Here is a 15,331-nt window from a genome sequence, read left to right on the forward strand (position 1 = left end):
TACACTAGGGTTCAGGTAAATGGGGTTGAGTTGCACAGTGGTCCAGTTGTACGAGGATTCAGTTTAATGGGGCGTCAGTTACACGAGGGTTCAGTTACACGCACGCCGAAAATACTGCTCTATTGTAGCATTTACAATGGAGCATTTTACAATTTAGTTCTTCTTTTTTACTAAGGAGAATGCTGTCTTGTATTTGTGGATCTGCTATTTTGATTTTATTTCGCTTTTCAGTTTATATTGTTAATGACGATCTGGTCTGCTCTTGGTTATTCCCAAGATGATAGTGTGGAATGCGCCAACAGGAACTTTTCCTGGAAGGAGGCAAGTAGGGTCAGTAGTTTTGCTTTTGCCAGGATTTAAATGGGAGTATTTGCCTTTCTCCTCTTTTGATACATATTTTTAATTTTTTTCGTGTTTCACAGGGGGCTTAACCTCGCCCTCTTATTGTCCCAACCCTTGTATATTTTGGTTGGAGAATTGGATTATCAATAAGGAAATTTTTTTATTCTAAAATGTCAAAATCTTTTTTTGATGTTCTCAATATTTTTCACGGCAATTGTCATCAATTTCTTTCTAGATGTGTTTTGAATTAGCATATGGTGAATATAAAAACTTTCTATAAAAACTGCAATCCAACTTTTGCTCTTTTCTGTTTATTAAATGTAGCATATCAAGATGTTGCCTTCCTTTTTTAGATCCACCTTTGGGTGCAACGGACACGTTAAAACACTGGCAGAATAAGAATCACCCATGGTTAGAGTTGTCTGATGTTCACAAAGAAACGACAGAAAATATTCGTGTTACTGTGATCCCCTTCTACATGGGCTGCAGAGAAATTCAAGCAGCTAATCTACAGCCAACAACGGTTCACTGGGTAAGTTGACTTCATTATTAGATATTAAAAGACAGTCTGTATTTAGTTGTATAAATTATTTTACCCCTTTTGCTGTTGTCCAAGTAATAATTCTGCTTGTGATGGGTTAAGATTTTGGAAGAAAAGATTTCAGAAATGCATTCTCTTGTAGGATTTTTGCTCAAGAAATAGAGATGTATTCTTACCCCTTATATGTAATCATGTGCCCGCACAAAAATGACTTTTGGTGGGATCATAACTGATTTTTCTAAGTGTGTGTGTGTGGGGGGGGGGGTTGATTCCTGGTTAAACTTCGTTAAAGTGAGGATGCTAAGACTGTTTTAGAAAATTGAGATTTTTAGTTTTTCTGGTGGTATTTTGCTGTAAGTTTCTTTTTTATATTCATTGATGTTTTGCTGAGGATGACCCTTGGATATAGGGTTGAAATATTCATTTAAGAAAGAGTTCTGGTTGAACTTTATTCAAGTGAGGATGCTAGGAATGTTTAAAAAATAAGTTGAAACTTTTAGTTTACTGGTTGTATTTTAATGTAAGCCTCTTTTATATGTTCATTTGTGTTTTGCTGAGCACGACCCTTGGATATAGGGATGAAATATTCATTTAAGAAAGAGCTCTGGTTGAACTTCATTGAAGTGAGGATGCTAGGACTGTTAAAAAAAATTGAAATTTTTAGTTTAATGGTTGTATTTTAATGTCTCTTGTATATATTCATTTCTGTTTTGCTGAGGACTGCCCTTGGATAAACGGTCGAAATATTCATTTAAGGTTAGAGTTCCACTGTCTAACGAAATAAATTCCCTATTATTCTTATTGTTATTTGTGCTGACAGTGAAAAATGGAAAGAACTAGTATAACAATAATAATAAAAGTCCGAATATTTCAGTTTCACATCCGGAGGCGTCTATCAACAAAAAAAAAACAGCCGAAACAAATGATAAACACGAAATGATAAACAAAAGAAAAACACAACAAACGCTAAACAAGAAAAAGAAAAACGAAGAGATTTAAACACAATCCATTATAGTAAAGAACCAAGGCACAGATAATTATGCAACAAGGCAAGATGTCTGCTGTGCTTGCATTGTTTTTTGCTCTAAACTTGATTTTTGATTTAGAAGTAGGGATGAATTTAGCTTGAACGCTCTGCGTAAGGTACTAAAATGATACACGTTATTTTATACTATTAATTAAAAAAAAACTTTCCGAAAAATATTTTTTTAAAAGAAAAGTAAAGGCCATTTTAAAATTAACATAAGGAGAAAAAAATACATTTTAATATTAAAAATAAAAACGACAAGAAATTACTATTAAAGAATAAATGAAACCAAAAACTAACAAAAATAAATTAAACAATCATAGAAAAAAGAATAACAGAAATAACATAAATGTTTAAATAGATCTCAAAGCAAGTAATGCCTAGATTGAATATGAAAATCAAGCGTAAAACGAAAAAAAATATTTTGCTATTAAACTATAAATGAAACTTGAAACTAACATAAATTAAATAAACAATCAATAGAAACGAACACTCAATAGATATTAATGTAAACGAATAAATAAATCTTAAAACGAGTGAAACTTGAATTGAATATACAAATCAAGCTTGAAAAGAACAAAAATCACCACAAACAAGAGTTTGGATATGACTTCCTTCTCTCACTGTAAAAGTCTAAAACCTACTGCGTCATTGGCGCTGAAAACTATATGCGTCTTGAACAGTCTTGGAAAGTATAAACAACATCAAATTGAATATTTGATGTATATTGATATTAACTGCTGAAAGATCCATCAGTTCAAGATTTTTTTTTCACTGTAATTTTTTTTTTTTTTTTAAATGCTGTAAGAACTAGAAAAGAATTAATTTGTAATATACGAGTAATTCGTTTTCAGTGAAGTGCCAATGACGCAGAAGACTTTAGGTTTTTACAGTTAAAGAAGGGGGCAGTATCCAAATTTTGTTTGTAGTGAAACTATATTTGTCTTGACTAATCTTGGAAAGAACTAATAAATTAAACTGAATATTTGATGTATAATGATATTAATTGCTGAAAGCTCATCAGTTCAAAATTTTACTGTAATTTTAATATTTAATATTTATTAAGTACAAAAGAAAACATTTGTAATATAATTCGTTTTCAGTAAAGCGCCAATGACGCAGTAGGTTTTAGGCTTCTGCAGTGAGGTGATACCCAAACTCTTGTTTGTAGTTATTTTTATTCGACTCAAACTTGATTTGCATGTTCAATTTAAGTTTCACTCGTTTTAAGAATTATTTATTCATTTACATTAATATATATTGTATGTTTGTTCGCATTGATTGTTTATTTAGTTTCTGTTCGTTTTAAGTTTCATTTATGCTTTAATAGCAAAATATTTTTTTTCGTCTTAAGCTTGATTTTCTTATTCAATCTAAGCATTACTCGTGATTCATTCCCCGAACGAGTAACACCTTAGGCGCTCCGTGCCTGCGGTAGTTTTGGCTGAGGAGTGAAATAGCTTGTGAGATTAATGTTTTGAATTGATGAAAGAAAATTTTTTGGTGTGTGATTATTGCTTTGAACTGAAGAATTGCATGGAGTAAAAGAGGATTGGATTTGAGTCATTATAAACAGAGCCTTTGATTACCGACGTTGGAAAAGGTGTTTGCCGTGCCAAACGGCCAAAAGCACTGCACGCTAGCAACATCGTGGATAAACAATCGTTGCCGGCTGAGGTAAGACTATTTGTCCATTTTTTTTAATTGCTGCTTATTCATGGGGCGAAATAAAAGAAACCGTAAAGAAGTCTCATTCGAAGAGGATCAAAATGATTATTCGTCATCTTCACCTAAGGAGGGAGAAACTTTGTCAATTTCGATGCTGGCTCGGAGCTTTTCTGAAATTCTAACTATAGTGAAAGACAATGGAAAAAAGCTTGACGGTATCACGGACCAGTTCAAATCTCTGGAAACCCGGGTCAAATCGCTTGAGGAAGCTCTATCTGGCCAATTGCAGCAATTTTCGACGATCCAGACCCATGTGGCGGCTACTGAGAATGAAATAATAAATGTAAAATCACAGATTAGTGTTGTTACAGCTGAGTCAGTGTTTCTCCGTGAAGAAAATAATCAGTTGAAAAATCGGTTAATGCATTGCGAGTATAGAATGAATGAGAAAAATATAGTGGTTTGGAATTTACCTTGCGATAATAAAGAGGAAGCTAAAGCGATTTTCAAAACTGTTTGTGAAGAAGGACTAGGTGTAAACGAGACCCCAGAATTTTCTGTTACAGAAGTAAAAAAAGAGCTTAGATATTTTAAAGTTACTGTTCGTTATAAATAATAAAAAATAACGATTCTGAAACAGAGTAAAAAACTTAAAGGAAAGACTGTTTGCGGTCATAAAGATATTTATCTTAGTGATGATGCTCCGACGGCAGTGAGAGATATTAGAAAACGGCTAATTGAAAAAAGATCAAAGCTTGCTGATTGTGGTATTCAAGCATGGGTAACAAAATCGGTTCCACCTCTCCTTTGTTTTGATCGGCCAAATGGCCTGCGTGTTTCTTTCTCCGTGAATGACGTGATTCCTGAATTGTCAGTGCCGATAAATCCTCGAGGTGGGCCTATGCAATGCTAGGCGGGTTGTCATATTTATATTTATATTAATTATTTTAGTTTAATATGGTTTTGAGTTATTATTTTGTTGTGCTTTTACTTCTTTGTGTTTTTTTTTTTTTATAGCATATTGGTATGAAGTAATGTTGTCTCGTGTTTTTTTATCTTCTTTTTTTTAAAAAGATGTTGTGGATGGAATAATGTAAAAAAAACAAAATGAGAAAAAGTATTAATGGTGTATAGTGTATAGCGCGGTGCGGAGCGTACCGGGTTGTGATTGGAGTTCTTATGGATTGGTCTTGGCTTTCAGTGATACTAGGCCTGGAAACTGTATTTGTGTTTTTTGGTTTTTATTAATATGATTATGTTTATAAATTAAAAGTTGCGCGTATTAGTCTTACTGAGGGAAAACGACTTGGAATGGAGATTACTTTTTTTTTGTTTTTTTTTTTTAATTTTTATTTTTTATTATGTTCTTCTGGTCTTTTAGGGCATGGTGTGGTTTCTCTTTACGGGGGGTTAATATTTGATAATGGATAGAGATAATCGTGAAATTTCATCATCAAGGTTAAAAGAATTTGAGCGGAATTCTCTTTCATTTCAGTCAATTTTTCAAACTATTGTAGCTGGTGATGATGAAGATACTTCTAGTAATTTTGATATCCCAAAAAATCAATATATATTTATGAATGAGCTGGTAAGAAAAAATGTAAATACAAGTAGGATGTCGTTTTGGAATTGCCGGGGTTGGAGGACTGCGCAGGATGTGATTGAAACTTTTTTGTCGGATTCAGATACAGATATATTAGGCCTATGTGAAACTTTTTTAGACGATTTTTCAATTGAAAATATACATGTAAAAGATTACCAATTTTTTCACATCGGTCAGAAAAGACAAAAACAAGGGGGTCTGGGTGTTTTGATTAAAAATTGCATACCAGCACGTATAAGGATTGATTTTTTGCCAATGAATATTGAAATGATTTTTGAATCTTGTGTAGTTGAATGCTCTTTTCCAAATAATCGGAAGCTTTTAATTGCAGTTATTTACCGTACTCCGTCATCCAGCCAGATAGAATTTAAAAATCATTTTGAAAGTATGTTGGATAAATTAGCTAGTCTTAATACTCCTTTTTTAGTTATGGGTGATTTTAATATTGATTTAATGAAACTCCTATCTGCAGATCAGAATAGAATAGATAGAAATATTTTGCAGTTTTTGGAGGGCCCACTATCTTATGGACTAAACCCCGTATGTTTTGTTCCCTCTAGAATAGCTGATACATCATTTTCACTTATTGATAATATTTTTTCACCTTATAGTGCTGTTAATACATTTATTATTCCTGATGATTCATCTGACCACTGTATAATTATGTCTGATTTTCTTATAAATTTTCCTCATAATAAAAAAAATCAAACCAAGCGTAGAGATTTTTCACATAAAAATGTGTTAAGGTTAAAAGAAGGGCTTGGTGATGTTGATTGGAGTCCTGTAATTGATGAGAAGGATCCGAACCAATCATTAGATAAATTTTATTATATTATGAATGAAAAGCTTGATCTTTTTTGCCCATATAAAAGCCCGAGAGGAAAGAAACTTACCCCAAAAAAACCTTGGATAAATGAATCACTTTTGAGATCTATTAATGAGAAAAATCGTTCATATAAAATTAGAATAAACTATCCCACGGAAATAAATATAACGCGTTTTAAAAATTATAAGAATATGCTGGTAAGGATCCTTAGAGTAAGTGAAAGACGTTATTATGAAAATTCTTTTCGAAATTCAGATTCCCCTAGAAAAACTTGGAGTTTGATTAAAGATAAAATTGGAAGAAATAAAAAGTTGTTACACCCTGAAGTGTTATTTGATATTAATGGTACAGAATTTAGAGGACCACAAGCTGTTGCTAAGAAGTTTAGTGAATATTTTGCTAGTATTGGATCATCTGTTGTTTCAGGAGAAGTTGACCTTTCTTCCCCAAGGTCGCATAAAAAATATCTACCGCCCACTGAAGATACGAGCATATTTATGGCCCCGGTTACTTTTGCAGAATTTCAAAAGGTCATTAAGAATTTAAAAAATGGTAATTCATTGGGATATGATGAACTTTCAACTAATTTGCTAAAAAATATTGCAGGTGAAATTTTTGAACCATTGCTTCATATTTTAAATTTATGTATTTTCTCAGGTACATTTCCTAAAAGATGGAAAATTGCACGTGTAATACCATTGCATAAAAAAGGAGATAAATCTGATACAAATAATTATCGTCCTATTGCAATTTTATCACCATTGTCTAAAGTATTGGAAAAAATTTTAAAAGGAAGGATTACTAATTATCTAGATAAAATACATTTTTTTACCAAACATCAGTTTGGATTTAGGGCAGGCCATTCGACGGAACAAGCAGTTGCAGCTCTTGTATTAGAAATAAATGACTGCTTAGATAGTAATTATCATGTATCTACTGTTTTTTATGATGTTAAAAAAGCATTTGACACTTTAAACCATGAAATTCTTTTTGATAAAATGGAAAATTCCGGTATAAGAGGGAAAGGACTAGAAATAATAAGATCATACCTTTATGGACGTAAAATCGTGGTAGATGTTGATGGACATTTGTCTAGTTTAAATGATCTTGAAGATATTGGTGTCCCACAAGGATCGGTATTAGGTCCGCTTTTATTTTTGATGTATATTAATGATCTCCCACGATGTTTGCAGGGAAATAATGGTCTTGCAATTTTATTCGCAGATGACACAGCTGTTTCTGTTAAAGCGAAGGATTCATCTACATTGATTCAAAATCTGTTTAACACTGTTAGTTCAGTTAATCGATGGTTTGTATCTAATTATTTAGTACCGAATTATAAGAAGACTGAATTTATGGTTTTTGGTCATTTAAAACGTGCTACTAAAAAAATTTCATGTCAGGAGCTTCAAGTTGGTGAGCATAAAATACGTAGAGTTCAATCGTATCGTTATTTAGGAGTTTTTATTGATCCCCTTTTGTCATTTCAAACTCATATTGATCATTTAAGGGTGAAACTTTCGCAAAATATTGGGTCTATGTATCGTTTGCAACATGTTTTTCCATTTTCAATTTTAAAAATAATTTATCATTCTTTGATTGCTCCTTATTTAAATTATTGCACAATTATTTATTTAAATACTTTTTGGACGCATATAAAACCCCTACAGATCCTTCAAAATAAAGCAGTGAGAATACTTGGAAATTTTGTACATCGTCCATCAAAACTTAGAGATGCATCGGAAACTGAAACATTATTTCTTTTCTTGAATTTATTAGATCTGAAACATATAAGAGAACTTAATATATCAATATGGCATTTTAAAATACAAGATCCTAGTAGTTATTTTTATGAAAAATCTCTGTTGATTCTGCCCCCTCCTTCGGCTTTTAGGTGTTCTGGAACATATCGAATTCCCTTTGTTAATTGTGAAAGATCTAGATTTTCAATTAGATACCAAATACCATTTATTTCAAATAAATATAGGCTGAAAGATAGAATTCAAATTGAGTCATTTCGGCAAATATCAGTTCTAAGGAAGAAAATATTAAAATTATGTATTGACCTGTGATGGTGGAATAGAAATTTTTTTATTATTATTATTGTTTTTTTTGTTTATATTTGTTACCCATGTTGGGATAGCCTTCCATGCCCCACTTGTCCAGCGTTTGTTTTCTTTATGTTTGTTATGTTTTTTGTTTTTTTCTTTAACCAGGTTTTTTTTTCTTTCTCTCTTTTGTTATGATGAGAAAATGTTTTTTTTTTTTTTTTTTTTTTTTTTTTTTTTTTTTTTTTTTTATATATTATTATTAATACCCAATTTTACGAGCTTTGCTCTCTGTTGGGGGTATATGTTTTTTTGTTATGTTGATTTATTCAAATAAAAATAAAATCTTCTAGTAAAAAAAAAAAAAAGATATATTTATTCATTTATATTATTACTTGTTGTATGTTTTTTGCTATGATTGTTTATTTAATTTCTGTTCGTTTTGGGTTTCATTTATTCTTTAATGGTAATTCTGGTCGTTTTGATCTTTAATTGTAAAATGCATTTTTATCTCCTGAGCTTAATTCAAAAATGGCCTTTACTTTTCTTTTAAAAAATTATTTTTAGGAGTTTTTTTAATTAATTTTTGTTCGTTTTTGATTGCAAAAAGTTTCAAGTTTTTATGGCATGGGGGGGGGGGTGCTTACGGTCCGAGTAGTCATGAATCTAAAAAACGGATCTAGAACTTTCAATTTAAATCGATTGAGGCTTTTTTCAAAGTCTATACGATTACCTCTTTGATACAAACCTTATATATGAACAATAGAGAGCTTGCATAACTTGTGGACAGCGATTGACAACAATGAATGGATTGAAAAAATAGCTCCAATAAGGGGGTTTAGACCATTTCACTTGCTGACACAAAAGGATCACGACTGTTTGGAATTGACCTTAATAGGATTTTGTGTGCCAAAGCAATTTTGAATCTTTCACAGAGTATGTATTTTAACCTTATAATTGAATAATTATAAGAGATTTACTATGTGTTCTTCCTATACAAAACTTTACTTTTCTAATGCCTTTGGGGTGGGGGCGGCGCACTTGAAACAAAGCAAAATAATTTTGGCATAGACATTTGGAACGGAGGAGGGTGAGGGTACAGACTCATCTAAAACGAAGCGGAACTTCACTTATCTCCTCCGTTCCCGATGTAGAGATTAGACAGACTCATTGGGCTGTAGAAAGATTGTTGGACCGTTTGAGTTGTGAAGGACGTTAAAATATTCAAAACTACTTTATATTATCAGTTATTGCAGGATTGACTTCATAGATTGTAAAATGGTGAGCCCCCTGGGCCATCATTTGGGTGAGTCTCAACTCATATATGTTATTTTGATTAATTGTTTCGTGTTATGTGCATATATTATTCTATACATGTTATTTTGAGTAATACTTTTATCGCATTGCGTTCATTTCTAAGCCTTGAGATAAAACTGAAACCTTAGTGTAGACAGTGGGGGGGGGAAGTCTCTCCCCTCATATGCATAACTGAGCAGCTACAGAGAAAGAAATATAAGTGAAAATAATCTGTCTTTTGAAAATGTCTTTTTTCAAAAGAGAGGAACATAATCGTCTAAAGGAACGTGAAGTGCTATCTCTGACATTTTCATTGATTCTTTATTCCCGTTACTTTCAGATGTAAAATTTAGAATATTATCGAATGGGTTTAGTCGTCCTCTCCCTGAATAATTCATATTTGGACAACCCACCCCTGGAAAATTCCTCCCCCCTCAAAGAACATTTTCTTTTCCTGCTGATAATTTCCCCGCGTTAAATTCCACCAGCAGAAATTTATTTATTAATTTACATTAATACCAGCACTAAATTTATTTACTAATTTATATTAATATCTATTGTATGTTTGTTTGCATTGATTTCTTATTTAATGATTGTTTGGTTGTTTATATGCCCACATGGCATAACTTACAACGCCTACTCCCGGGCCCTGGTGGGTTGTGTCGACACCGGATTTTTGTTATCAGAACTTTGAACTATTTTAAAAAAATGTCTAGTTGCCCTCCAATCTCGTTTGACTCTTAAAAAGTGAACAAGAGCTTTCAATTTCCAATCAAATGAGCCCTCTCTAAAGTTTATACGAGCATCCCTTCCATAAGAAATAATGGGAAGGATTCGGAGAATCCTTAAATTACAACCCTTGCCCTGAGGGCTGTGGGGGAGTTGTCATCCTCAAAGACCTAATGTCCAGAATTAAAACTACGTTTAATAAAATGGCTGCCTCAAAATTTTGATTGGATGTGTTTGGGGAAAAGGTGGCGTGAGAGGGGGGTTAGTTGCCCTCAAATCACTTTCGACTATTAAAAATGAGCCGTTTTTGAAGTTTCTACGACACCGCCTTCTATAAAAACCTTAAATGCCCCCAGGGTATAACTTAAAACCCTTGCCTTGAGGGTTGTGGGGGAGTGTCCTCCTCAAAAACATATTTTCTATCTGAAAATCAACTACGTTGAACAAAATGGCTATCTCAAAATTTTGATTGGATGTGTTTGGGGAAATGATGGGTGTGGGGGGGCTAGTTACCCTCCAATCATTTTTGACTATTAAAAAGGGCACCAGCCCTTTGAATTTCCAATCGAATGAGCCTTTTTTGAAATTTCTATGACAACAGCTTCTATAAAAAACCTTATATGCCCCCAGGGCATAACTTAAAATCCTTGCCCTGAGGGTTGTGGGGGATTGTCCTCCTCAAAAACATATTTTCTATCTGGAAATCAACTACGCTGAACAAAATGGCTATCTCAAAATTTTGATTGGATGTGTTTGGGGGAATTATAGGCGTGGGGAGGGGGCTGGTTGCCCTCCAATCCGGCAGTGATAATTAAAAGGGTGACATATTCCATTTGGGTCAGAAATGAGTTATGTGTGTGTCATGGGTAAACCCAGCACGAGGACTCAAATGGTGAAGTCAGAATTCTCCTATCCTCTACCGTTGCGAAGAGGAAAAAGAGACATACACCACTTTTGGACGCGGATTGCAGCTGGGCCAAAAAGGAGATACGTGCAGAGCACGTGTCTCCTTTTGACCCTGTTCTTTTGAACTTTTGACCCTGTTCCTGTTCTTCCAAATGTGAGATACTTACCAAGAGAACTCACTGTTCAGTTGATGCTTGATGATTTTCAGAAAAACTATCCAAATGAAAAATGCTCTCGTGCTTCTTATGCCGCTGTGATGCACAGCGTAAACGTATCTTTGAAAATGACAAAGAGCGATACCTGCAAAGTTTGTGATACCGTGAAAAACAAAGAGGAAAATGAACAGCTAAGTGAATCAGACAAGGATGTAATGGATAATCCTAAGCAAATGGCACAGAAAGCAAGACAGGAACTAGAAAAAGATGCACATCACCCTCATGGGGTGGAAAAAGCGGTGTACAGCATTGATATGCAGAAAGTACTTTTGCTGCCCATTACGCCAAAAATCAAGGAGTCACACTTCACTAGCCGTTTAGTAGTCTTTAATGAGACTTTTGCTCCTGTAAAGTCAGGAAGTGTGCCGGAAACCGCGTATTGCATAGTATGGCATGAAGCCATCTATGGCAGAACTGCTGATGGTGTGGTCAGCCATATACAGTCTGATTAGCGAGTTGCGAGAAGTGAAAGAATTTGTTTTGTGGTGTGACAATTCCTCGGCCAAAAACAAAATTGGATTCTCTTTAGTGCACTTGTTTACATCGTGAATCAGAGTTGGGGACCCAACGCTATCACTTTAAAGTACCTTACCAAGGGTCAAACACAAATGACGGCGGACGCTATCCATGGCTGCATCCAAAAGAAGATAAAAAATCAGGATGCTGTCGAGGATTTGAGGGATCTGGTAACTCTGATGCAAAATTGCAGGAAAAACACTCGTGTGAAGGTTCTGGACACGAAAGATTTTTTTCTTGTGGAAAATTGAGAAGGCACCTAAAAAGGGCCCAGAAAAGGATTCTATCCTGCTGAACAGAATTGTGCAGGTTACTTTTCAAAAAGGGCAGAAAGGTCTATGCTACAAGTACGATTTCGACGACAACGTTTTCGACGACAACGTACGATTTACAACGTTTTGATTTTCTTAAACAGAAATTGAAGCGCATGAAAGGTTTGCCAGATAACGTGAAAGGTCCTAGAGGGATTTCAAAAGCAAAAAATCAAGGAATTTTGAGGCTATCCACACACATTTCCGATGAGCGGAAAACGCAATTTTGGATTGACTTGCCGGTGAATGAAGAGTCGCCTGATCTAACCACGTGTTTTAAAGGATTCCAAAGTGATGATATTTAAACAACGACCTAATAAGCTACCTTGTGATTCATTTCTTCTTGTAGATTCAAGCAGAAGTAGCATAAGTTGAATTTTGCACTAATCAAAATCCATTTTTGGTTCTGGGATACTACGAACTGCAAACGTGTTTAGTCATTGTTTAAACATCATCACTTTGGTGTGTCTTGTGGAAGTAAATCTTCCAGTGTTCCAAACAGGTCGTGCCAATGATTGAGTTTTTTATATTTTACTTTGCATTATTCGAAGTTCTTTCAAGAGGTTGTGCCAATTCAGTTCCTTATTTTTACTCTTGTATTATTTGAAATAAAACAGGTATATTATTTGAAGTCCTGGAGTACAAAAGAGGAAGAAGAAGACTACGAATAGTTAGAGTCGGGCGAAGAAAAGTTTCAAAGTGCTTTGACGAAACGATGAATTAATATAAAAGGAGGGTAAGATGCGCTCGGTCTGATAATATGAACAAAATGGCCACAATCCGGGAGGCTCTTGTAAGTAATTCTGTAGTACACCAAGGGAAAGGAAGAGGAAGCTAGTGCAAAAAGTAAGATTGGATCAGAAGTCTCTAGTACTTCAACAGAATGATGGTCGCAGGTAAATTTCATATAAAAAAAAAAGCTCAGAGGCAGCCTCTGTTTGATATTGCAGACAAAATGCACAGATTCCTTCAGTATTTTTTGGAATTCGGAATGACAGAAGAGGATTTTCTTATGGAGCTATAACATGGGGACCTGGCATATGTCTCCTTTTTTTGTCAAGGAAAAAGGAGACATACGCCATAAAATGGAATAATTTCGAGCTTGCTCAGAATACTTGAATTTAATTTATACCACTGAAAAAAAAACAGAAAAAGCTGGTCTAGAATATGTTCCCTTGATCTCCATTAGCCTCGCTCTTCAGAGCGACCACAGCCATACAAACTTTTTTCCGTTTTCTGGCTCTCCTGAAAAGTAGCAAAAATGGCGTATGTCGCCCTTTTAATTATCACAGCCGAATCACTTTCGACTATTAAAAAGGGCACTATCCCTTTGAATTTCCAAACGAATGAGCCTTTTTTGAAGTTTCTACGACAACGCCTTGTATAAAAACCTTACATGTCCCCAGGGCATAACTTAAAACCCTTGCCCTGGGGGTTGTGGGGGAATGTCCTCCCCCTAAAAAACATATTTTCTACCTGGAAATCAACTACGCTGAACAAAATGGCTATCTCACAATTTTGATTTCATGTGTTTGGGGAAATGATGGGCGGGGGGGGGGGGGGCTAGTTGCCCTCCAATCACTTTCGACTATTAAAAAGGGTACTAGCCCTTTGAATTTCCAATCGAATGAGTCTGTTTTGAAGTTTCTACGACAACGCCTTCTATAAAAACCTTATATGCCCCCAGGGCATAACTTAAAACCCTTAGGGTTGTGGGGGAGTGTCCTCCTCAAAAATATACTTTCTATCTGGACATCAACTACGCTGAACAAAATGGCTATCTCAAAATTTTCATTGGATGTATTTAGGGGAAGGATAGGCGTGGGGGGGGGGGGCTAGTTGCCCGCCAATCACTTTTGACTATTAAAAAGCGCACTAGAACTCTCAATTTCCAATCGAAAGAGCCCCGTTTGAAGCTTATACGACAACCCCTTCCATGTGAATTGCCTATGGGAAAAAAAATAATAAAACATTGGAGCCGTATGGCCTTTACTATAGGCAACGCTATAGCGTTGCCTGTGATATCAAAATGTTCCTTCTGGGCTATTTCAGGACATCTTGAAGGATCGATTTTAAATTTTTGGGGGTACTAGGAGATCAAGCGGACGCAGAATTTTGACTTCGGGCGAGAGGCCGAAGTAAATCAAGAAAAACTTGTTTCGCAGTTATCAAAATGGCAGATCTGCAACATCTTGGAAACGCCTTTTGGGGATCAAGGTGAAATTTCAAAATGTTGGGGAAAGGGCAAGAGGGCTCAATATGTTGTGCTTATAGGCAGGAGATGCAAGGGCAAACAAGCATTTGTCTCCAATCTGCCTGAAAGTTTGGAGTTATTAGCATCAGCGGAACTTTGAATCTATTCGTAGTGAAGTAGTGAGGTAAACCAAAAGACAGTATGTTCATCTAGGCTATGAAAATAGCGTATCTGTAATACCTCGGGAACAACTGGGGGATTGGATAAAAACTTTGGGCAATGCTTGTGGAAGGGCAAGGAGATTTCGAATGTTATGTCGAGGGAGATTGATAAAAATGCCAAAACATTTCTAGTTCGATATTACCGATCTATCTGAAAAAGGACCAACAATTTAATTCTTACAAGCTTGAAACTTATATCTGTTATATCTGTAAGCTATTACAGATATAAGTTTATTCGCTGAACAAAAAAAAGGAAACGGAACCTAAATTTTGTCCCCTGGTCAGTTAGAAGTGGTGTTCATAAGTTTTTTGGCGAAAACAAGCAGGAAACAAAATAGAAACTTAATTTTGGGTTGGCTCTTGACGCCCAAAAAATGCTCAATTCTTCTCTTTTCTGATAGCCTTCTGCTTTACAGGGAATATAGATGTGACGTATATGTGACACCCAGACCACCAAATTTTGTTCTATCAGATTGGATTAAACTGAAAGGGCATGTAAACAGAGACAGGGGGATCCCAATAAAGACAATGAAGTCCAAAATAGGCAGAATTTTTTTTTGCCTCCCATTAGCTAATAACACACTGGACATGTATACTGATTTAAACCACCCTAAAAAGGAAAAATATTTTTTAATAATGAGTTTTATCGAGTCGAGAAACCAAAAAAAGGGTCGGGAATTTTTTTTTTTTTTCTGATCTACGCGAAACTTGACCACGGGGGCCTTAACAAAGACAAGCAATTTGGGAAGAAAAATATGGTCATGTCGATTTTTAGAGCAAAAAATTCCAATTCTTTGACGCTGATGTGCTTTAAAATTCCAGGCCATGATAACACGTCAGATAAAATCCCAAGACCTACGGAACCTCAGTTAACAAAAAAATAAATAC

The 15,331-nt window shown here is 34.8% G+C and overlaps 1 protein-coding gene across 1 annotated transcript in view; it reads left to right on the top strand.

The window, feature by feature from the left end:
* POLDIP2 (DNA polymerase delta interacting protein 2) overlaps window positions 1-15,331 on the top strand; it is a 66,377-nt gene that overhangs the window by 39,367 nt on the left and 11,679 nt on the right. The window contains exon 5 of the mRNA XM_089103710.1: window positions 696-874. Within this exon, the coding sequence (XP_088959836.1) occupies window positions 696-874 (179 nt within the window). The remainder of the gene's footprint in view (window positions 1-695; window positions 875-15,331) is intronic.

Source organism: Artemia sp. Qi Xiang Cuo, chromosome 17 (genome assembly GCF_049724085.1).
Source record: "Artemia sp. Qi Xiang Cuo chromosome 17, ASM4972408v1, whole genome shotgun sequence".
Classification (NCBI taxonomy): domain Eukaryota; kingdom Metazoa; phylum Arthropoda; class Branchiopoda; order Anostraca; family Artemiidae; genus Artemia; species Artemia sp. Qi Xiang Cuo.